The following is a 25642-nucleotide window of genomic DNA, read 5'->3' on the forward strand; positions in this document are numbered from 1 at the left end:
AACCAATGGTGACAAGATGAAAATCATTTTTTTAGGCATCGTGTGGTTAGGATGTGGAATTCATAACCTGAAGGCGTGCAGGAGGCAGATTCAATTTCGGACTTGACAAGAGAAAAATGACAGGAAACGGAACAAAACTAAAAACAAACCAGAAATTGTTTTGTTAGTTCTTATATCTGAAGGGTCACTGGACCTGAAACATTAACTCTGTTTTCTCTGCACAGATGCTGCCAGACCTGCTGAATTCTCCCAGCAATTTTTGTATTTGTTTCGGATTCCAGCGCTTGCAGATTTTCTATAATTCTGTGCTGTAGTTTGGACTGGCAGAGCGGAGTATGGACGAAAGTGATTTTGATCGGTATCCAGAGGAAATTAAAATCGTTTACAGACTGAGACGTATTTAAATTTTAAGAAGAAATTAAATACATGCTTTATTGTGTCCAGTGGAAGGGTGAATCATCCTATGACATATTGGATTAGTCATTGTTTACTGTAGGAGGTAAATCAAGTTGATCTAATTCTTTACAGTTTGCGTCAATCCACTGAGACACCAAAGGTTAGGTATCTTTGAAATTAAACGTGGGTGCTAGTTGCTCTATTGCCGTCTGGCGACTTCACCCACTGAGTTTAGTGGGAGGGGAAAAGACAACTTAAAAAAAAAACTTGCAGTACATGGAGGTAACAATGACGCCGCCTATGTGACAACAAAATTACTGACATTTCCGCACCTGCTCTACAACAACCACATCATTTGCACAGCAATTTTTAAAAAAATAACGCATTGTTAAGAAACATGCACCAAACGAATCGCTTCTTTGCAAATATTTTTTGATTTGAAATTTGCGAACTGTATATTATAGGTAATGCAGTTTTCGGAAGTTTAAAGCGTCGAGAAATGACCATTTTATGGCAAATTAAATTAGTGTTCAAATAAAATTGCAAATGTGTTGCTCATGTAGGAACTCCACTGAATTTCTTGAAGCTGGGAAAATAACATTTCGTCAAATCAGAGCAAAAAAAATACTTCACGCTTCCGCTATTCTTGCAACAATTTGTCTAACGGGGGATGCTATCATTCTGGAAAGAGGGGATACTATCGAAAAGCTGATAACATTTTGATATGGGGGAACGCAGCCGATGGCTAAAAACAGGAATCGAGACTTTAATGCTTTATGCATGACGATAGGGAGTGATCAAGCAAAGAGACCATGTGTGAGGTGGAGAGAGACGGAATGTCGCTGTCCTTATAACCCCCTTCGAGCGCAGTGGTAGAGGCCAACATGTATCCAGTGCCTGTGGCTGGGGTCCGCGAGCTTCTTGTCACCAGCGGATCGACAATGGCGGCGGCTGAAGTAGCTCGGCAGATGGTGAGTGAATAGCCTCGCACCCTTCACCTTAAATCTCATTCACACATTTTCATTGCTAAAAGCATTAGCTGTTTTTTTTTTCTCGGCCGTTTGCACAGCGAGGTTGCATTCTGTATCTTCATTTCGCCCCCAGGCTGCTGGTCAGCTATTGTTCACTGAGGAAAGTGGGGGTGGGTGGGTGGATGGATAGATAGATAGAAAGAAAGGGGAAAATAAGTTGGGCGTTGGCTTCATGATCTTAAAATGAAATTGCATCTAACTTAATAGTTCTAAAATCTGAGAAGGCGATGAGGGGGAAGACAGGATTTCCTCGTTACCTCCCTCCCGCCATTTTCAGCACAGGTAGCTTAGACCCGTTGTAGGAGGAGGAAAACCTTTCCCTCTGGCTGCTTTTTAAATGTGCCACCTGCACTTTCTACTTCAGCTTTGTGTTTTGCAAAAAAAATTACGGCTTTCAAATGGTGAAATAACAACCCGTTTGTGAACAGCTGAGGGTAACCATTACACGCCTGAAGCCAGAATGGGACAGTATGCAGTTCACGTAACCTAACGGTTCCGATAGTTGATATATTTTACCTAAACGTTAAAGGGATGCAATCGGAGCCCTATATTGTATCACTTCAAAACCAGGCTTAATATATTATTTGTTAATTAAAATACGGATTTGCACACTGCGCATGCATAATACTAAATAAATGAGATATAACAAGACAGTTAAGAATGCGTTATAGATTAGATAAAATGCGTGCTTCAAGACGAAAAGGATGACCTTATAGAGGTTTATAAAACCATGAGGGACATGGATACGGTGAATAGCCAATGTGTTTCCCCGAGGTGGGGGGGGGGAGTCCAGAGCTAGAGGGCATAGGTGTAAGGTGAGAGGAGAAAGTCTTAAAACGACCTGAGTGGTAACTTTTTCACGCAGAGGGTGGTGAGTGAATGGAATGAGCTGCCAGAGGAAGTGGTGGAGGCGGGTACAATTACAGCATTTAAAAGGCATCTGGATGGGTATGTGAATAGGAAGGGTTTAGAGGATATGGGCCAAATGCTGGCAAGTGCGACTAGGTCAGATTGGGATGTCTGTTGGCGTGGACGAGTTGAAGTCAAGCGTCGATTTCCGTGCTGTATGACTCTGACTAAGAAATAATGTGTACAAAGATGTTGAGGCATTGCATTTGTAGTTTAAAGCATGTTCTGCTCTGAATTGTTAGATCAGAAGGCTAACTATAATATTAAAATCTTTTTTTTTGTTTTCAATTAAATAGTCAACAATGTTGTCAAAATATGGTGTAACAGAGTCATGCAAATTGAACTGGAGTGACTTATGCTGTTACTCCACGGCATGTTCTGGTAGAATGATTTAGCCTCCCAATAGGAGTTGTAACATGTTGTTCACTCTTGGCCTGCCATCCACATTCTACTTTTGAGGAAGGGTCACTCCACTCGAAATGTTAACTCTGATTTCCCTCCACAGGTGCTCTCAGACCTACTCAGCTTTTCCAACAATATCTATTTTTGTCTCTGATTTACAGCATCTGCAGTTCTTTTAATTTTTATCCCAGTTTAATTACTCCAGTCTTGGAAACCATGCCCTTTGTTACATGGACCACATGCTCTGGAATTTCCTTCTAGTGTGTCTGTTTCCAAACTTGAACTATTACTTAAAATGTACCATTTTAATCAAGCTTTTGGTTGTGTAGATTTTGTTCCTGTGAAGCACCTTGGGGCATTTTATTCTGTTAAAGACAATATAAATCCCAAGTCATGTGCTTAAAAAGTCCCAATGGCCTTAAAATTAGCTGCGAATCACATGTAGCAACAAATGTATTTATTAATGTTTGTGTATTGCTCCGCTTTCTAATTCAGTCATTCTGTAACGGATTTCACTCAAGAACCTCTTGTGCCATCAACTTTTCTGCTTGTGGATAACTGAAAGCTTAAGCCAGTGTTTTTTATTTAATGCACGTTTGGCATATTATATGGTTGGGTTATGGTAAAAGATCCCCAGGGCTAGTAGACAGCTGGCCCATTGAACTCTTTATATGTAACGTCTTTTAGCATATTACTAAAGCCATCTGCTATCTTTTTTGTAAGATGTTGGGGGAGGGGGTGTCGGGGCTGAGTAAATGGTGGTGGGGGATGAGGGGGAGTGTTATGCAATAAATCTAAACATTTCACTAAAATTTTAAAGGTTGAGGATCATTTTAGAGTTTATCGAGGTGAAAGATGTTAATGTTGAAAATTTAATTCATTACGTATTTTTGTTTTTAAGTTTGTTACTCAGATGTGATGTTTGTAAAAGTTGCCCACAGATGGTGGTGGTGGGTCTTCCCTTTTACTAGAATGGCACTCTCATGATAATGTCAGATAGCAAGTTTCAGGATATCATTCCAGCTATAGTTAGGAGCACACGTTACATTCCCAAGTCATATTGTGTGAATTGGAGATGACAGTGTTTCCAAAGTGTTGTTTTACTGCCCTTTGGAGATTTGGGAAATGAGGTGCTGGTGCATTGGGGAATTGCTGTAAATTGCTCTTGTAGATGATGCATCAGTAATGGGGGGGGGGGTAATGATATTGAGCCCAGGGGCATTCATGAAGCGAACTACTGTCCTAAATGGGTGTTGAACACTGTTGTGGCTCCAGACATCCAGCCAGTGATGTGTAGTCTAACATTTCTGACTTGACAGGCACCAGCATCAAGTTAAGGCAGAAGTAACACAGCCTAACAAAGCAAAAATAAGCTTTCATTGTCCTGTCTTGCTTCAGTCTGAATTCCAGAAGAGCATGGTTAGCACTGTCACCTCACTGGGTTCAATTCCACCTTTCAGGTGACTGTGCAAACCCACACAGGTGTTCTCCTGTGTCTGCGTGGGTTTCCTCTGGATGCTCTGCTTTCCTCCCACAGTCCAAAGATGTGCACATTAGGTGGATTGGTCATGCTAAATGTCCCACAGTGTCCATGGATATATAGGCTAGGAGGGTTATCTATGGGAAATACAGGGTTACAGGAATTAGGGTAAGGGGTGAATCAGAGTGGGATGCTCTTCGGAGGGTCGGTGTGGACTCAATGGGCCAAATGGCCTGCTTCCACACTGTAGGGAGTCTATGATTCAATGAAAAGCTCCTCTCGCTACTGAAGGCGTCAATTCCACTAGCATTGCTTCATTCTCTGTGATCATTCTGAGTAGGACATCAAAATGCTATGCTGGTACAGGTCGTATTGTAGTGTTATTCCAACCAGATAGTGTTGAGATTGACAAGCTCGTTTTGCTCAGTGGCAGCAGAAAATGTAGACAAATGTCAAAACCTACTGTTCCAGCCAGTTCCCCCAGCGTCAGTTACTGAATTTCATCTGATGTCCCAAGGATGTGTTGCAGCCTTGCAACAGATACCTGGCTATTTTGTTTTTAACTATTAGCTTGTAAGCATTACTTTAATTTTATCCTTGGTGTTTATCCTTTCCATTTGGTGCTGCCAGGTTTTCCATTATAGCCACTAACACCTTTCCTTTAAAGTTTTGCTGTGACCTGGCATTATATGACAGGAAGTGCAGGGTTGTAATGGCACCAGTTGGCAGAGAAAGTACATTTGGAAACTAATTATTTGCATGCATAATATTAAAATAATCAGCACCCCTAACTTATTTTAATATTTCACAATACTGAGGACATATGATTTCTGTGGGTTTCCAGTGTGACATAATTCAATTATTAACGCCCTTGAATTTGATTTTCAAATGGATGCATTTCCAAATGCCGATGTTGCATTGTTGACTTTGGAAGGATAAAGGTAACATTGGAAATGCTGACGTTGCTGAGCCATACAAGAGACTTCAGAGTTTGGCTACCAGAGTCTGTTTTGTGTGGGGAAATCTGAACAGTGGTAACAATTTGGTCCCTTAGGTTATGGGATGAATAATCAATATCATTCCCAAATTGTGACTCCTGTTGAAAATATGTACCAGTGGATATTGCATTAAAGCAAGGTTAGATTTGGTTGTTATGTTCTAGGTATTTGAATACTGTGCTGACGCCCATTTTGTAAACATCTCCACTTGGTTGCCACTTAGCTAATGCACTAGAATTTGCTGTTATCACAGCTGATATCCCAGAAGGAATCAAAACCTTTCGGTGAGAGCAGGAAAATTACAAAGTACTTTTAGAGTAGACAAAAAATCAAAAGGTTGTGTTTGGAGATTTGATACCACAATCTTAACGACTGCTGAGTGTGAATAAGTGGTTTCTTCCATCAAGGAGGAAAATGCAGTTGCCAGATTTTTGAAGTCAGGCTTATGACTTGCACTTTAAATTAATAAACCCTTCATCATGTCAAAAATGAGAATTTAAAAACAGAAATATGTTTAAGAAATGTCATTTTGAAATCTGGTACTGTGTATTTTTCTGTTTTACGAGCAAGGATCTTGCAGAAGCTATTGTGTATTTTAACCCTATCGTATCACAGTAAGCCTAAGTTCTATTCATTTACTGCCAAGTATCCTGTTTTCAGTTCCCTTCCTGCATTTAATTAACAATAATTGCTTATGTGTATTGTTTCACTCAACAGTTTTGTTGTTTTTGCTGTGTGCAGTACTTATTACCATTTCTTTCCCTTGTGCAATATCATTAGACAATCCCATTCCACTGCCTCTTGAAAATCTAGCACTTAGTCAATTCATTAGCCAAATGTATGGTGACAGTGGGCATATGTGTAACTTTTACGAAGATGCTTGGAGATTTGTGATGGGGCTGAGTCTGTTGTTTTGCATTGACTACACTGAGTCTATATACATATAACTCTTCATTGTATGCTACCTTATCCCAAGGTCTCAATACAGTTTTGTATACTAAGCCACCTTTTAAAGTTAATTTGAATGTGGCATTAGGAATGAGTCAGAGTGAGGTTCAATGGCTAGCTGATTTTGTTTCCACTTTAAAGAAGGTTTGGTCTACTGTATTTAATTATGCAGTACTAAATTATCCTGTATCTCTGATTTAAGACCCCCCCCCCCCCGCAACTCCCACTCCCTTTCAGAAAAGGTGGAGTTATTCTGAACCCATTAATATCATCCTTTCCTTCCTACTTTGAATCCAAACCAACCCCTCCCATCTCTTTCTAGCCACCCTTTACACCCATTCTGCTCTCTCTATGATCTCTACTTAAACAATCAGGAGCCAAAGCAATGCACTTTAAAACCTAGGATCATGATAGAACTGCAATTTATACTTGGCTATATGTATCCTAGAGAGTATGGTGCTGGATAAGCACAGCAGGTCACGCAGCATCCAAGGAACAGGAGAATTGACTTTTTGGGTGAGCCTGAAATGTTGATCTTCCTGCTCCTCGGATGCTGCCTGACCTGCTGTGCTTTTCCAGCACCACACTTGTGACTCTGATCTCCAGCATCTGCAGTCCTCACTTTCTCCTACATGTATAGTAGTCATAGCTTGGCATGGTGTGCACTTTGAACCATTCCTAATCAAAGCTAATAATTCTCATTTGTGTTATCTCACTGGAAGTTGGTTAAACCACACCCTTCTGACACAGGCTGTTTTCTTGTGTAAAGTTTACAACACAGATCATTGGGGCCCAACTTGTGTTCCTGAAGAGTCCCTCCCACTTTACAACTGCCATCCTGTTCATGTACTTACGCACAGAATAAGGGGGAAATATGTCACCGTCAGGTCGGCAAGCTGTGACTAATGGGGTACTGCAAGGATCTGTGCTTCAACCTCAGCTGTTTGCAGTCCAAATCAATGATGTGGAGGTGGAGGCCTAATGTAATATTTCCAAGTTTGCTACTAATACAAAACTGAGATGTGAGTTATGAGGAGGGTGAAAAAAGGCATCAAGGGGATTTAAAGGGATAAGTGAGCAAGAATATAATATGGAAAAAAATGAGGTTATCCACTTTGGTAGGAAAAGCAAATTTAGAATATTTATGTCCTTGTTCATGAGCCATTGAACGTTAATGTATAGGTGCAACAAACAATTAGGGAGGCAAATCATATGTTGACTTTTATAGTGAGAGAATTTTAGTGCAAAGATAAGTGTGGCTTTCTAGACATTTTACACTGGGTGAAGCCATGTTTGGAGTATTGTGTACAGTTTTGGCCTTCTTATCCAAGGAAAAAAAGTACTTGCCGTAGAACAACTGCAAAGAACATTCACAAGACTGAATTGTGGAATGGCAGAGTTGTCCTATGAATAAAGATTGAGGAGACTGGGCCTGCATTCTCTGGAGTTTAGAAGAGTTTTCTGTGTAAAGAGCATACCTCTGTCATCTCCCCTAAACCTTCCTCTAGTTACCTTCAAGTTATATCCCCTTATGATAGACATTTCCACCATGGGATAAAGTCTCTGGCTATCCATTCTATCTATGCTTCTCAACATCTTGTACGCCTCTGTCAAGTCACCTCTCATCCTTCTCCGCTCCAATGAGAAAAGCCCTAGCTCCCTCAACTTTTCTTCCTAAGATATGCCCGCCAGAGCGCCTGCAAAGAACATTCATCAGACCAAATTGTGGAATGGTAGGGTTGTCCTTTGATGAAAGATCGCAGAGACTGGACCTGCATTCTCTGGAGCTTAGAGTGAAAAGTAACCTAATTGATTCTTACAAAATTCTTTCGAGTGCAATAGTGTAGATAAGGGAAGAATGTTTCCACTGGTTATGTGGAACATGGGCTACAAATAAAGTGTAGACCACTTAGGACTGAGATGAAGAATTTGTTCAATACAGAGATTAATAGATTAACATCTCAAATGATTATGTATTTTAGCACAAATACAGAGTTGTACAAACTTCTCTATTTCCTGTTGGCTTCTTAAGCACAAAGTACTTAAATACTTGGCTGAGAAATGCTATATTTGAAAAGAGCAGGCTGTGATACCTGCATTTTGCCAAATTCTTGGAAAAATATGAATCAAGTTATAAGTTTGCACTGACTAAAGGTTTAGTCTTATTTTATGATTTGAACAAACATTGCTCTGTAAAAGGTCTTAGCCTTGACAGTGCTCAGTTTCAACGCATGATTTCCAAAGTCCTGTTGAGAAGCTAAATTGAAGCAGAATACAAAGTATTTTTTGTTAGTCATTGGAAAACCACATGCACGGTAGAAAACTGGATGTGTGCATTGGATACACTAGCCTTTCTAATCTGGAAGCCAGCTGTAAAAGTCCTTTCTATGAAATATGGTTGGACTGTCTTGATTTGCTGTGCTTGACCTGGGATCACTTGCTGGCAACGTGAAACAGAATTGGGAGCTTCCCCTGTCTCAGCGAGCATTTAAATGAGGAAAAAAAGTGTTAAAAAATTAGCAGAATTTAGAGTCATGCCTTTATAAATCGAACAGAATGCTAACGTTTTGAGAGAATTCACACTTTAAACTGCCAAAGCTAGAAATTTACAAACAATAGCAAAGTTCTTTCATCAAACTGCAGTTAAACGTGTTGATGGATTCTGTGGAGCAATTCCTGAGAGTATATTTGAGCAGTAGCTTAAAGGGAAAGCAATAATAGCAGCTAAACTCAGCCAATGAAAACCTTGTTCTCGTTTATTTTGAAAGTGCCATGCATGCAATGTATGTAATTTGTTCATAAAATTGTTTTCAACATTATTAATGAAATGGCAATGCATCATAACTTAGCAAATTCATTTTGAAAAGAAAGCCAAGTTGTTTCGTGTCTGTTTTGATCAGAGTTGAAAGGAGAGCTACATTTACAAACAGCTGCCAAATTAAAGAATGTCCTTGAGCTTCAAAGGGTATTCAAGAGCCGCCTTCTTCAGCAAACACCTGAGCAATGGTATCTGAATTAAATACTGTCCAATTTCAGTTACAATCTTTATTCCATATAAGCTGTGTCAGAGTCGTGGAGCAACCTGAGATGAAACCAAGCCCCCACTACTAGATTTTCAGTGCTATATAAATTCCCAAATCAGTTTAAGGGGCTTTGTGTGGAAATTATTTTCTTTCTTTTTGAGTGTTTTTCAAATAATGAAGCAATCTATAATGACGAAAATTGTTTTAAACAGAAACTGAAGGGAGTGAAAAGAGGAAACAGGAAACCACTTGTAAACTGTCTTTCTGTCTAGCTTACTTCTCTTGTTCAATTCTGCTTTGAGACCACTTTGTTTAAAGTTTTGTTGTGCAGTATTTTTAAATTTCTCTTGTAGGGGAAACACTTATGAAGTGAAATTCTCAGGTGCAATGGAATGTTCCATTCTAGTGCGAGCCTAACACCAAGACTAGTGAAAAGCTCTTGTGTAATCATTTTTTTTGTTTTTCAATGGTTGGATCCCAATTTTACCATGCAATACCTCCATCCTTTTTTAAAGTTGGAATGGACTATGAGGCTGTGTGCTGCAGTGGCTCAGAATGCAGATGTACTTCCCACTATGGGATACTCTTCTGTCTGAGCCAGTAATGAAGGTTTCTACTGTGCCAAATCACTTCATCTAGTGTAAATGCCAAACAGTTGCAAAATGTACCAACCTGTAACAAATAAAGTTAAATATTCCACGTCATCACTTCAAGTTGAAAGTTGTGGTTGAGTGCAACAACTTTAAGTGAATCATGGGTTCCCTTGGAATCATTGGTAAAGCTGGAGTTAGCTACCTGTTGACACTTCTAGCCCATAGGACCGATGTCCAAATTGAAATATGTAGCACTGTGCATCACTAGCTGAAGTAACTTGCAAAATAAAACAAATCACCGGGTATGACTAACTGCTGTACATGTGTAGGAATCTTCCTACTGAAGGCTGCCCCCTGGAATTTGCACCCAACTAAGCTCAGAGACCAGGAAAGGCAATTTCACTGTACCCATGTACAGCAGCAAACTCATAAGATCATAAAACTATAAGAAAAGGAGTAGGCTGTTTGGCTCCTCGAGCTTGCTCCGCCATTCAGTAGGCGCATGTCTGATCCAACATTCCTCATGCAGAAAGTGAGGACTGCAGATGCTGGAGATCAGAGCTGAAATATGTGTTGCTGGAAAAGCGCAGCAGGTCAGGCAGCATCCAAGGGGCAGGATAATCGACGTTTCGGGCATAAGCCCTTCAGGAATGAAGAAGGGCTTATGCCCGAAACGTCGATTCTCCTGCTCCTTTGATGCTGCCTGACCTGCTGTGCTTTTCCAGCAACACGTTTTTCAGCTCCAGCATTCCTCATGTCCACTTTCTTGCTGTTTCCCCATTAGCCTTGATTCCCTCACTGATGCTGAGTCTATCGATCTCAGCCTTAAATATACACAAGGACTCTGCCCCACATTGCGCTATGCGAAGGCATTCCAGAGACACTCAACCCTCTGAAGATTAGATTAGATTAGATTACTTACAGTGTGGAAACAGGCCCTTCAGCCCAACAAGTCCACACCACCCCGCCGAAGCACAACCCACCCATACCCCTACATCTACCCCTTACCTAACACTACGGGCAATTTAGAATGGCCAGTTCACCTGACCTGCACATCTTTGGAGTGTGGGAGGAAACCGGAGCACTGAGGGGAGAAATTCCTCCTTTTTCAGTTTTAAATTTGTGCGCCTTTATTCTAACACTGTGTGCTCTTTGATCTTAGACTCTCCCATGAGGGGAGACATCCTCTCAGCATTGACCCTGTCAAGTCCCTAAAAAATCCAATATAATTATTGAGATCACCTCTCATTCTTCTAAACTACAGTGAAGAGTACCCTTTGCTCAAAGCCAATTCCTTTGTCCCAGGGATCATCCAAGTGAATGTTTTCTGAATCTTTTCTTAAATAATGGGACAAAAACTCTTCGCAGTACTCCATTTGCAGTTTCACCAGCACCTTCTACAGTTGCAGTAAGGCTTCCCTACTCTAATACTCCAACTCCTTGAGATAAGGGTCAACATTCCATTAGCTTTCCTGATTATCTGTGTGCTCGCTTTCTGGGTTTCATGCAAAAGTACCTCCAAGTTCCTTTGTGATTGCAGCTATCTGCAGTTGTTCTCCATTTAAATAATATTCATTTCTTTTATTTTGCTTCTACAATGAATAACTTTTGCATTTTTCCACAATTTACTCCATTTGCCAACGTTTTGCTCACTTACCTAACCTACCAATATCTCTCCGTAAGTTGCTGTATTTCTGTCACCAAGCACGTTTGCACTTTTTAGTGTTGTCTACAAATTTTGGCTACAGTTCGTTCACTTCCTTTCTCCAAGTCATTAATATATATTGTAACTAATTGTGGTCCCAGCAGGTACCCCAGTCGAACCCCACTGGTTGCCAACCCGAAAAAGAACCCCTTATGCCCACTTGCTGTTTTCTGCCCATGAGCTAATTCTCTGTCTGTGCCATAAATTTCATATACTTCAATTACTTTTGCCTCTAACTCAGGAAAGGAATACTTGACAAATTTGAAATCGATGTATTTTAAAAATGGGCCTTATGTACAGCCCTGGTTTCTTCTTTGGGGTGTGGGGAGGGGTGGATGGAGGGGGAAAAAAAACTGTTTTGGGCATTGTGCTTTCCTTAGAATGTTGACTCCAAGTTTTTTTTTTAAAGCTCAAAAATTTCTTTCTCTGAATGTCATTGCCAGGTTGAATATTACAATGAGTTCTGATGACATCCCACAGTGTACTAAGGACAGCACATATATGGTACACATGCAACCATACATGTAATGAGGATGGTGATGAAGTTTAACGCAAAATTGTTAAAATGAAGATGGTGACTTTACTCAAAGAAACAGCTTGAACGCAACATGACATTAAAACTAAACAATGTTCAGTCGAGCAACTGAAAAAGGGGACCCCGTAACTATTTGTTGTCATATTCTGTTTACTCCCATCTAGCTCAGTTGATAATTTCCTTGAGCCATTAAGTTGTAGGCTGGAACTGCACCCTAGATCTTGATTACGTGATCTAGATTGACACTACTGAACATTTGTTATATTGACAGAAGCGCTAGCCTTCTGTTAACTTTATTTCACAGTTCAGTTGAATGTTAAAGGTCCTGTGGTAGCAATTGAAGAGGAACAAATTATCTGTCAGGTTTCCATTCCAATAGTTATTCCTCAACCAAGGCCATCAAAAACAGATTCACTGGTTGTTCATCTTTGTATTATTTATGGAGGAACTAGGTTCTGGGTTAGAGTGGTGCTGGAAAAGCACAATAGTTCAGGCAGCATCCGAGGAGCAGGAAAATCGACGTTTCGGGCAAAAGCCCTTCATCAGGAGTAGAGGCAGAGTGCCTGCAGAGTAGAGAGATAAATGAGAGGAGGGTGGGGGTGGAGAGAAAGCATAGAGTACAATAGGTGAATGGGAGTGGGGATGAAGGTGATAGGTCAGAGAAGAAGGTGGAGTGGATAGGTGGAAAGGAAGATAGGTAGGTAGGACAAGTCATGGGGACAGTGCTGAGCTGGAAGTTTGGAACTGGGGTGAGGTGGGGGAAGGGAATATGAGGAAACTGGTGAAGTCCACATTGATGCCCTGGGGTTGAAGTGTTTGTGGAGGAACTACTCCAGTGAAAGCTTTGTCATTTTGTCAGTACACACTTAGAAGTTTGAGAGATGCCATTAGGTGTGAAGTAAATCCAAGAATTTTTCTGTATAGGATTGATCTAGAGCCAGGTAATTGAGCTTATCTTATTTCCTCTTTTTTTTAGAACTTGATAAGTAGCATTTCGTGTTCATCCATTAATCTAATTTGAAACTGGGTTGTCTCCCCAACTGTATCAGATTATCACAAATGTTGGTAGCTATATGATTGTTTTCTGTCATTTCTGTCCTGAATTGTCTTTCCATTAGTACCTTGTTCCAGTGTACTTGACTTAAATTAGTGCACTACACGCTGACATCAGGCCTCCATTCAATCATCTCTCATTCAAAGCTGAACAACTTGGTCTCACTACATTTTCCTTAGTTTGGTGTCTTCCTTATTCCCATTGACTGGTCAATCAATCTAACTTAGTATTTTCTATTTGTTTTGTTTGTCGCTTTTCCGCGGTGATTTGACGTTTGAATTGCCTGGGTCTAGACTAGAGTGGTGCTGGAAAAGCACAGTAGGTCAGGCAGCATTCGAGGAGCAGGAAAATCGATGTTTCGGGCAAAAGCCTTTCATCAGGTTTGAATTGCCTGATCTATTGCTACCAAGATTCCTTTCCTTTCGTCTTCAATTATTTCTGTACAATGTATATGATACTGCTCCATCCCTACAATGTGTGCTACAATCACTTATGTTGAATTCCATTGCCATTAATTTATCTGCCTCCTGTTTTTTTTTAAAGTCCGTTTTGTTGTAGCACTCTGGCTACCTCCTTACACCTATTTGCAGATTTGACCACATCATTTTGGGATTCCGAATGAATTGCTCAGATGAGGAGCAACTTTAAAAAAAAAAGACCTAAAACTGAACAAAGTGCCACTCAGTATTTCTCTTTTCATTTGGGATTTTTTTTCTCTCGAACAAACACTGCTTTCAGTTTTGTTGACATGCTGTGATGAAATTTTCAGGGTTTTTCTTTTGGTCATCCCATGTTTTCACCATTCACCAATGCATTTCCTGACAACAAAAGGTCCATGAATTTGGTTAGGCAAGATGTCTCTTTTCCTCCAAAGCCATGCTGACTTTTAGTTATCAGATACATACCGACTGTTTGTATTGTAATGCATAATATACTTTTCCTCTCGGAAGAGTATTATTTCTTCCGAATAATACTCTATTATTTCTATATGGGTAGCCTGATTATCAATTTCTTAATTTTACCAATATAAGACTGATGGATCTCCAAGTTGATTTTGAGATTTGTTTCCTTTTTGTTGAATAAATTATATTTATCATAGCATGATATTAAACCATAGTCATTGCTCTTACTACTTTGCCAGTAGCCCCAGTAACTAGGCTAGAGACAGAAACATCATTGATCTGCGGTGTACACAACTGATTAATTTGGCAGGTTCTTCAAACATCCATTGAAAAGTTTTGAATTCAATGAAATATGTTGGTTTTCGTTTCCTTGTCAATGCATGTGATTCTGCAGTTTCTTTGCAGGGGTTAAAGTGTTGAATAAATGTTAAATCACTGTTTGGACATGTTATGATACCTTTAGGGCAAGTGTGCTTGAACCTGGACCTTCTGGATCAGACCTAGGGATATTGTCAAGGTGCCACAAGAACTCTACTTTCCTCCTATTGGAGGCTTAAGTAGTGGATTTAATTGCAATGGATTGCAAGGTAATACAGCTGGTCAGCTAATTAATTACTAGTTTGGCATGATTTGATGTTAAGTTATCTTCAACCAATGGTCACAGTACAGTTTAATAAGAGAATATAAAGCACTGTGGCATTTCATGCCAGGTGCCACTAACTATGAATATGCAGTGGATCTGATGGTTTCAAATGAATAAGTAGATTAAATTTTCTTTGGATGTAGTTAAAAGTTTAGGAGTATGGTGACTGGAATTGGACAGATATGCAGAAATAATGTTGGTTTATATTGGATATTCCTGCATTACGATTGCTGGTTGGCAGAATGATTTCATATTCTCACGCACTTGCAAAAGGAAGTATTTAAGATTTTCATGAATGGATTGAAAACTGAACTTTATCTTGCATGTACTGCTGTGGATGTCTGAGGAAGATCCTCTCTCACAGGGAGGAGGGGTTGTTGGGAGAGCAATCTTGCACAGGATACGTTTTTGATTAAGCTTAACTTTTGGTTTTGATTTTGGCTGCCTTTCTTTGCTTTTATTTCCAGTAAGGAGTGGCTTCCAGTCATAATCGATACCTGATCAAGCAAGAATACATATCTTATATGTATGACTGGAAGTGAGAGGGAAAAGGAGGCAGACAATGTATTCTGAAGAATGGAAACCAAACTGTGTGTCAAAATTATCCACAAAGTTTTATTGCATCTGGGAAATGGTTCAAGTATTTATTCAGTTGGTGAATACTGATATATGTCTAGATGCCTGTGGGCGACAGCAAATGTTGATTGATGTTCAATCAACTTTTCTCTCTGTACGAATTGTGATCAGAATGTAGTTGGCACATATCAATATTAATCTGAGAAGCTAGCACATCGGTTTCATTCTTGGAGCCTATTCTAACTTCCTGTTGTGATGTAACAAATTATGATTCTAACTGTGTGATGCTACAGCAGATAGGTTCCTACCTGAGCTGCTAGCTGAGTAACCATAACAACAGAATTTGCTGGATTTAAATCATCGTATCTTTAAACCGTAGTCGTTCATTTTTTTTTCTTCACTGTGCGTGAAGGGACCTGGTCAGCAGGCTGTGAAAGCAACCGATTTTCAGTTAGACTTGCCCATTTGCTAAAGGTATCCTGTTATTAGGTGGTGCAGAGATTTGTCACATTTTATGGTGAATTACGATGGGTGGGGGAGCAGAGAGGAGACTGGAATTGATCTTGTCTCAGAATGTGTTTGAAGATCTTGTTTTAAATGGAGTATCTTATTGAGTGGCTGCCGAGTGGTAGTTAAGTGGTCTAATATACAACACTGTCTTTTACCGTAATTCTTGTTGCCACGTAGATTTTGAAAACAATTTCATTGCTGTCTGTCAATTGAGAAGATGTCTCAATATATTAATCACCTGCCCCAAAGTCTATGATGTTGCATACCTTCAACATTCTGATTGGCTGGCTTGCAGACAAGTTGGCTTCAGGAGTCAAGTCGCATATCGGTTCTGTCTAACTGTTGATTTACACAATTAATAAACAAATGTCCCTATACCTACCCTCGTGAGAGTGAATCTTCGCTTTTACTTTTTGAAGTACTATGTTGGTAAATAATTAATAATGAACCTCTAAATATATTGAGGACAGTTTTCAGCTTGGTCTGATTTCTCCCTGCCCTCCTAATTTGTTTTCTTTTCCTGTTTTTCAGTCCGAAGGTGCCCGCAACCTTTCATTGTCTGGGCACGTTGGCTTTGACAGTATGCCAGACCAGTTGGTCAACAAGTCAGTGTGTCAAGGCTTCTGCTTCAACATTCTGTGTGTGGGTGAGTACTTAACTACGGGGTTCCAACATGACATCTCCTGAAGGCTTGCTGCCTTACTCTGACTCTCTCAAATGAAATATGCGCTCTTCGGGATGAAATAAGTTTTTAAATGGCAGTCATCGGCCTTTTCAATTTTGCACCAGTATTGAGCATTTTCCAGGGTGTATAGACCAAAAGATCAAATGTATTAAAGAGTGCACTATTCATTGCCACAACTATAAACGCTATGAAGTAATTCCTTATCCCTGCAAAGGTCAGCTTGACTCTTAATTGATTGGTGGAACACTGAAGAGTCTGAATATTCCTGTTCCAAACCAATGGTATTGTATATTTGCGATGTTCTTGCCTTTTATTATTAATCTTGATAATGACTATAGTAAGAATAGAAATGTTAACAATTGTGTCCTGGAATGGAGCTCGAGCAAGATTAAATTCTGCTTGCCTCTCAGGCCCTGGTGAGGGGAATCCCTGTCTAATTGATTGAAACACAGGCCCTCGTAGCAATAAATCTCTGTTTTATATTTCACAACCACCTTTAATTAAGCCCTCGTCCTGTAGGGAGTTTAAATTGCAATACATTTTTTTTCCCTTTGGTATGTTATAGGTCTTTACAATTCCAATCATTCTGAAAATAATTAAACTGGTGAGTTTCGGTAATTGTTCTGTTAGGCAATTCCAGTGTTGGTTAAATCTAATTACTGCTTGCTGTTTTCTCTTTATGTTGGATTAGTACATGTAGTGGATAACTCACATCATGTTTTTTTTAAGTTGGAATTTTATGTTTTTTGTTATTTTTAGATTGAAAAAATATTGTGTTGAGAAGAGACCATAATTACTTTTTAGGAAGCAGCTTTCCTGTGAATAGCTTCTCTGTTTACATAACTTGCTGAAATGGACGTAACACTTGATCTAATTTGTCAGATGCATTTAACCGCTGACATAATTACTACTTGGACTGACTGAATTACTGGGTAGCATTCTTGCATGTGATCTGGCAGGTTGAGAGATCAGACTCTCATACAAGATTTCAGCATGTGATTTTCAGCTGACTCTTGTGGTGATCTTAGTGGTTATTAACTGAGTTGCTCCCTGCCTCCTCAGAGGATGTTCAGGCAGTGTTTGAAGAATAGGATTTATTTGTCCCTCAGTATCATCCATAAATTGCCATCATTGGAAACATGCTGTTGCTTATTTCTTTGCTGATTGTGGGACCTTGTGTTTAGGTTGGCTGCTCCTGTCCACTCATTACAATAGGGATTACCTTTCACAAGGAATTGTGAATCATGGGATCCCTACAGCGTGGAAGCAGGCCGTTCGGCCTATCGAGTTAAACAGATGGCCCACCGACCATCCAAACAGCATCCCATCCAGACCCATCCCCTAACTGAAACCTGTAACCCTGCATTTTCTGTTAGCCTGTGCATCCCTAGATACTGTGGGCAATTTGCTATGGCCAAGCCACCTAACCTGCACAATTTTGAATTGTGGGAGGAAACTGGAGCACTGGAGGAAATGCATGCAGACACAGGGAGAATGTTCAAACTCCACACACTGTCATCTGAGGCTAGAATTGAACCCAGGTCCCTAGTGCTGTGAGGCAGCAGTGCCTGCCACAGTGCTGCCCTTTCTTAGGAATTATACCAATGTATTTAAGGTGCTATACAAATGCAAGTTCTTTCTTTGCTAAAGGATTGAGTAATATAGCACTGATGATGCCTCTCTTGACTGAGAGGTTTTCATGTATTACTTGTTGCCTGTGACATTACTGAATCTGTACCTTTTGCTAAGAGTGAAATTAAATGGTTATATGAACTGCCACTGTATGATTACCTCACTGAGGTAAAAACAATGACTGCAGATGCTGAAAATCAAATACTGGATTAGTGGTGCTGGAAGAGCACAGCAGTTCAGGCAGCATCCAACGAGCAGCGAAATCAACGTTTCGGGCAAAAGCCTGATTACCTCACTGTCAACTTTGGGAATAATCTTTGAGGATGTTTTATCGGAGTGAAACATAATATTCTTTAGTGCTGATTGATGTTACAGTTAATGGCTTGATGCGTTAGCACTGTGGATAGGTGCCAATTAAACATTTTCAAATCCATTAAAATTGATGCTGCAAAATAATATTTGCAACATAATTTTGCTTCTGCCAATTCACTTATTAACAACTTGGAAGGAGTAGGAAGTCACATAACCAAAGTTGCTGATGGCACAGGCTTTAATGTATGTTGATGGAAGAGTAAAAGTGCAATTAAGTATTGATAAATTAAGTGATAGTTTGATTTCAGCATACATGATGCCAGGTAATTTCTTGATGTGTTTTGCTTGTTCAATCTTGCAAACGCCAGCAGATTATTTGATTTTTGTCTCACAATAGAAGCAGTGAAGGGATTTGGTGTCCACGTATGTAGATCATTAAAATGTCAACAGCAGGTGCAGGAAATAATCAGAAAATGGTAACAGAATTGAGAAGAATTGAATAGATAGTTTCTGTTAATCAAAAGTGGCCAGCTTAGATCACACTTGGAGCACTGTGAGCAGTTTTGGTCTTTGAGCCTGAGGAAGGCTGGATTAATATTGGCGAGTGTCCATCATAGTTTTAATAGAATGATATCTGACTCTAATGGTTCAGTTACATGGAAAGACAAAACAAATATTTTTATATTTCCTGGAGTTTAGATGGTTAAGGGGTCATTGGAACACTCAAACATAAAAGTTAAGAGGATCAAGTAGGCCATTTTGGGCCTTTAAGCCTACTCCACCCTATTCAATAAGATCGTGGCCAACCTGTTTATGTTCCAAGCTCCACATTTCCAAATTCTTGTTAAGTGAGGGAATCAATATACTGCTGCCTTAAAAACATTTGATAACCCCATCTCCACTGCTGTCTGAGAGACAGAGCTCCAAATTAGTATAAACATCTGAAAAAAAAACTGCCTTCATCTGTGCCCTAAAATGGCAATCCTCAAATTTTAAAACCGTCTCACACTTCTCCTGGTTCTGGACTCTTCCACAACAGGAAACATCCTTTTCAGTCCACCTTGTCTGGATCATTTAGGATCGTATAAACTCTAATTGCATCACCCTTGGTCTTCTGAGCTCTAGTGAAAACCTGCCCAGTCCAATGTTTCCTCTGAAGACAACTCATTTATTTCAGGTGTCTCTGAACCACCTCCAATATATTTACATCCTTAAGGAGATGAAAACAGTATTTGAGTTGTGGTCTTTTTAATGCCCTGTATAACTGAAACATAAAGGAGAGGTTATGTTCAGTTCCTCTCATAATAAAAGGTAGCAAAACCAGCCTCTTAATTACTTGCTGTACCTGCATGACACACTTTTTTTTGTAATTCATAGACTAGAACACCTGGATCTGTCTGTATTTGGAGTTCTCCATTCAAGGAATGCTCCTTTTATTCTTCTTGTCCTGGCCAAAGGGAACAACTTTGCATTTTTCCACACCCTATTCCATTTGCCAATTTTGTTTTTCCCACTCAACTAAACAATTTACATCAGTCAGCATCCTTGTTATTTTCTCTTCAAAATATGCTTTGTGATCTGTGTCTGTGTTGTCTGCAAATCTAGCTACTATGCTTTTGATTCTCAGTAATTGATTATAATAAAAAAAATTGAGGGCTCAGACCAGACCCCACTTGTCGCATCCTGCCAATCTGTAAAAGACACATTTATGCATCCTTTCAGTTTTGTCAGTCAGTCCACCTTCCATCCATGGTAGTATGTTACCCCCTAAACAACAAGATCCTATGTTGTGCAAAACCTTTTCTGTACATCTTTATCCACAGTGCATGTTACTGCTTCAAAGAATTCCAGTTGAATTGCTTAAATAAAATTTCTCTTCCTCATAATCATGCTGCCACTTCTCAGCGAATGAGTTTTCCAAGTATCTAGTTACAACCACCTCCCCTTCGACAGATGCAAAGCTAACTGGCCTATAGTTAAATGTTTTCTTTCCTCCTTTTCTTGAATGCGTGGATTATATTTCCTATTTTCCAATCTAATAAAACCTCTCCAGAATCCTAACATTTTAGAAAGTTAACACCAGTGCTCATTTATAGAATCCTAGAGATGTACAGCATTGAAACAGACCCTTCAATCCAACCCTTCCATGCTGACCAGATATCCCAACCCAATCTAGTCCCACCTGCCAGCACCCAGCCCATATCCCTCCAAACCCTTCCTATTCATATACCCATCCAAATGCCTCTTAAATGTTGCAATTGTACTAGCCTTCACCACTTCCTCTGGCAAATCATTCCATACACGTACCACCTTCTGTGTGGAAAAAGTTGCCCCTTAGGTCTCTTTTATATCTTTCCCCTCTCCTCCTAAACCTGTGCCCTCTAGTTCTCAACTCCCTCACCCCAGGGAAAATACTTTGTCTATTTATCCTATTCCATGCCCCTCATAATTTTGTAAATCTGTAGAAGGTCACCCCTCAGCCACTGATGCTCCAGGGGAAAAAAAGCCCCAGTCTGTTCAGCCTCTCCCTATAGCTCAAATCCTCCAACCCTGGCATCATCCTTGTAAATCTGTTCTGAGCCCTTTCAAGTTTCACAACATCTTTCCAATAGAAAGGAGACCAGAATTGCACACAGTATTCCAACAGTGGCCTAACCAATGTCCTGTACTGTTGCAACATGACCTCCCCAACTCCTGTACTCAATACTCTGACCAATAAAGGAAAGCATACCAAACGAGGTCTCTTTGTTCAGCAACACTCCCTAGGTCCTTACCATGAAGTGTATAAGTCCTGCTAAGATTTGCTTTCCCAAAATGCAGCACCTCGCATTTTATCTGAATTAAACTCCATCTGCCACTTCTCAGCCCATTGGCCCATCTGGTCCAGATCCTGTTGAAATCTGAAGTAACCTTCTTCGCTGTCCACTACACCTCCAATTTTGGTATCATCTACAAACTTACTAACTGTACCTCTTATGCTCACATCCAAATCATTTAGCCATGTTTTTTGTGAAGTTCATCAGAACCCAAAGATCTATCAACCTGGAACACCATCCCTTTGCTCAGTACTGCTTCCTGAGTGATGATGATTTCACCAGGTGTCTCTTGTCCTTCAACTTCCTGATTTTCATGTATTACTGTTTTTTTTTGTACCCTCTAAGTGCTTCATGTTTTAAAGATATATTCCAGGAGATATTAGGATTACTTGGGAAGAACTATTTGTGCAAGATGAGAAGTCTAGGACTAAGGGGCAAACACTAAAACTTAGATCCAGAACTGTCAACTCTGAACATGTTGGATATTAGAAGTTTGGAACAGTCTTCTGGAGCTAGTTGACACTGGATCTGTTGTTAATTTATCTGAGGTTTATATCAATTTTTCTTAATTAAGGAATATGCGGCAATAGCAGCTAAGATTGCAGATGAGCTGTCATCTCACTGAGTAGTTGCTCACTCTGACTAAATGACCAACTTCTGTTCCCATGTTATCTATGTTCCTAATGCAATCCAGGAATAGCTTGAACGCCACATCGAAGCCACTAACACTGCTTAGTGTCTGTTATGTTGAATTGCACATTTTAATTTAAATTAGTGCTGTAATTCAACAAAAAAGATCTTTAACATTTCAAAATTAGGGTTCGCGAAGAGAGATTCTCTGCAATGAGCACAGCCTGCTATGGGATAAAATGGCAATTGTTGTGGTAGTTTGGCCTTGCAAATAACATGCAAGTGAGCATTATTTGTAGTGACTGTAAGATGTAGGAACTGCAGAAGGCCATTCTGCCTGTCAAGTCCATTTTACCATTCTATGTTTGATCTGATAATCCTCCGCTCCGCTTTCCTGCCTTATCTGCATAACCTTTCATGATTTGAAATTTGTCTGTCTGTCTCAGTCATTAATATACTTAAGGACCCAGTCTTGGCTGCCCTCTGTGGTAAAGAATTCCAAAGATTTACCACCCTCTGAAAGAAAATATCCATATCTCTGTCTTAAATGGGCAACAAGGTGATGAATGGAGGAAGAGTGAGGATTACATTTGCATGAATCCACTCTGTAGCTTTTTGAGAAGACATACCAGATAGAAGCCCAATCGTAATCCAGTGATCCTGCAAAGACAAATGTAATTACTTGGATTCTATTTGCATTCATTTGCACACTCCTAACAAGCTGCTGCTTATATTTGAGTTGGCCAGCTTGACATTGTAACTTCAAAAGTTTGAGATTGCAAAATTCCTTGTTCCAGTGCAGTAGAGCGATGTGACCATGAAGCTCACTTAACCTGATTTATTGCTGATTTTTTTTTAAAGCTATAAGCATTCATCAACATTTCTTTACTTAACTTGATGAGTAGAGGGCACAAGGCCACTGAACTGGCAATCTAAGCCACTGTCTACATATGTCTGCCAATGTATACAAGGCTGTGGGCTCAGTGCTGGAAAATGGGATTAGATTAGAATAGTTGGGTTGTTTTTGACTAGTTGTAGACTTGATGGGTTGGTGGGCCTTTTTTCTGTGCTATAGATCTGTACATGGGAACAGGAGTAGGCCATTCAGTCCCTCGAGCCTGTTCCACCATTCAATGAGATTGTGGCTAATCTGTGGCCTAACTCCATTCACTTGCCTTTGGCCCATATCATAAGTCATAGAGGTATACAGCGTGGAAACCCAACTTGTCCATGTCAACCAGGTTTCCCAAACTGAACTAGTCCCACTTGTTTGCATTTGGCCCACATCCCTCAAACCATTGCCTATCCATTTATCTGTCCAAATAACTTTTAAATGTTGTACCAGTCTCTACCACTTCCTCTGGCAGTTTGTTCCATGCACACACCACCCTCTGCATGAAAAAGGGACCCTTCAGGTCCCTTTTAAACCTACCACCCCCCCCCCCCCCAGCCCCCAAATCACCTTTAAAGCTATGCCCTCTGGGGAAAATAACTTGGCTGTTCACCTTATCTATGCCCCTCATGATTTTATAAATCCCTGTAATGTCATCCCTCAGCCTTGTATACTGCAGGGGAAAAAAATATCCAGCTCTCTTTATAACTCAAATCTTTCACTCTCTGCAACATCCTCATAAATCTCTTCTGCACCCTCTCCAATTTATTAATATCCTTCCTATATCAGCGTGACCAGCGTGCAGTATTCCAAAAGTGGCCTTACCAATGTCTTGTATAGTCTCAATGTGACATCTCAACTCCTGTACTCTGATCAATAAAGACAAGCATGACAAACACCACCCTGTCTAACTGTGATGCCATTTTCAAGGAACTTAAACTAATCGATAAATATCTTGGCTTAACAAAAAATTATTTGTCTCAGATTTAAAATCAATTGATCTAGCATTAACTGCTGTTTCTGGAAGAAAGTTCCAAACCCTTCTCACCCTTTATGTACAGAAGTGCTTCCTAGCATCTGTCCGGAATGGGCTGGCCCTAATCTTTAAATTGAGCTCATTGTTTTAGAATCTCCAACCAATGGAAATTGTATGACTCTATATGCCTTTGATTTGTCTCTGACAGTATTCTGAGCTGCTTAACCCTAATGCTGCATGCTGCTTTAAAATCCCAGATCAAATAGAGTAGCTCAACCTGTAAGTTAGCATTTCATGATTAATGAATCTGAAGGGTTAAATAATGGTCATTGGGATCCAATTTGAGGATTATCTGTGTAAAGATAATCTGGGAAATAGTGGTTATTCTACTTTTAAAAAGGTCAAGGAAGATTCCCCCACCTCCTACAATTACTTTAAGCAAATAATATCCCATGTGTATGTCAGAAGCCCTATGATGTAGATTAGATTACTTAGTGTGGAAACGGGCCCTTCAGCCCAACAAGTCCACACCGACCCTCTGAAGAGCAACCCACCCAGGCCCATTTCCCCTACACTTATCCCTTCACCTAACACTAGGGGCAATTTAGCATGGCCAGTTCACCTAACCTGCACATTTTTGGACTGTGGGAGGAAACCCACGCAGACACTGGGAGAATGTGCAAATGTGAATTGAACCCAGGTCTCTGGTGCTGTGAGGCAGCAGTGCTAACCACAGTGCCACCATGCTGCCCACTATTCAAACATCTTGCATCTTTTCATGAAGGATTTACTTATCATAGTTTAGAAGTTAGACATGGGCAAATAGTTAACAGACAGAGTAAACCTCTGTTAAAATGTGAGCAACAGCAGACGGAAAAGTGACTGGGCGATTTGTGTCTTATCTGTGTATGCACATCTGCCAGGGCAGAAGAAATGTGATCACATAACTTTTGTGTTCCAGCTGACTTGTGGTAAAGGCCAACATTTCATTAGCCTTTTATGAAATTGTGCACAGTCTTTGTGATTTATGTATTAGGGCACTCGCATCCTTTCATTCCCCATGGCATCCAATCTTTCTTCATTTCAAACTATCAGAATAGTTCACTTTGGATTCAAAGTGGATGACCTTGCACATCCCACCATCAAACTCCATTGACTCAAAGGTGTTCTGCAAAAAATCAACATACATCAACAAAGCAATTTGTAGGCGAAACCTATACAGTCAAAAATGTTATAAATCTGAGGTTGCTCTTGCTGAAGTTATGTTGCGCTTTTGTCAATTTTTGCAATCAAAGTGGAAAATAAAATTTAGAACATGGTGTTTCTTAAAACAACTGATTCTCCTCCTGAGGATAGAAAGTGTGCTTCATAGTTTTGGGGAAAATGGAAGGGGAACTCAGTAACTGCAACAGAAGTCAAATAACTGGGAGTGAGCGACCATAAAGACAAAAGCAAAAAAGAGAAACTGAACGTGAAAGCTTTCTGAGCAAAGGAGGCATTTGCCCAAAATTAACTGAACAAAAATGTTCACTGTAGATCTGAATCATTCCCACAAATTAAAATGGGTTCAAACAATTAAGCATTCTGATGCTAAATAGAGCAACTTAAACTAAAACAAAACAATTTTTTTTTAGAAATTAATATAGCAAGTGCAGAGTAAGTGGTGGAAAGAGATCAAAGGAAATATTTTATTTTTAAAAAAAAATATTTGTAGTGATTTAGAATGAGGGCCAGGTGGAGCTTATTGAGTATGAGTTCCCTGATTGGGGGCGTTAACCTGGGCCAATCAGGGAGCCCTGGCTGACAGAAATAAACAGATCCTCGGCCCGGGTGTCCTTGGAGAAGGAGCACGCGGGTGTCCACCGACACCCTGCAGTTGTGACTGGCCACTTGAGTGTTTCCTTCCCTTCGGGAGAGATTGGACCATTTCTGTGACTGTAGAAAAATAAATAAATAAATAAATAAACAGGAGAAATGCCCGGGTATCGAAAAAA

At 40.0% G+C, this 25642-nt stretch overlaps 1 protein-coding gene across 3 annotated transcripts in view; it reads left to right on the forward strand.

The window, feature by feature from the left end:
• The first annotated feature begins 1257 nt into the window (after positions 1 to 1257).
• LOC140496045 (septin-6) overlaps positions 1258 to 25642 on the forward strand; it is an 83582-nt gene continuing 59197 nt past the window's right edge. For all 3 annotated transcript variants that reach the window (XM_072595516.1, XM_072595514.1, XM_072595513.1), the window contains exons 1-2: positions 1258 to 1367; positions 16237 to 16351. In XM_072595516.1, the coding sequence (XP_072451617.1) occupies positions 1281 to 1367; positions 16237 to 16351 (202 nt within the window). In that variant the 5' untranslated portion in view covers positions 1258 to 1280. The remainder of the gene's footprint in view (positions 1368 to 16236; positions 16352 to 25642) is intronic.

This window comes from Chiloscyllium punctatum, chromosome 25, assembly GCF_047496795.1.
Source record: "Chiloscyllium punctatum isolate Juve2018m chromosome 25, sChiPun1.3, whole genome shotgun sequence".
Classification (NCBI taxonomy): Eukaryota; Metazoa; Chordata; class Chondrichthyes; order Orectolobiformes; family Hemiscylliidae; genus Chiloscyllium; species Chiloscyllium punctatum.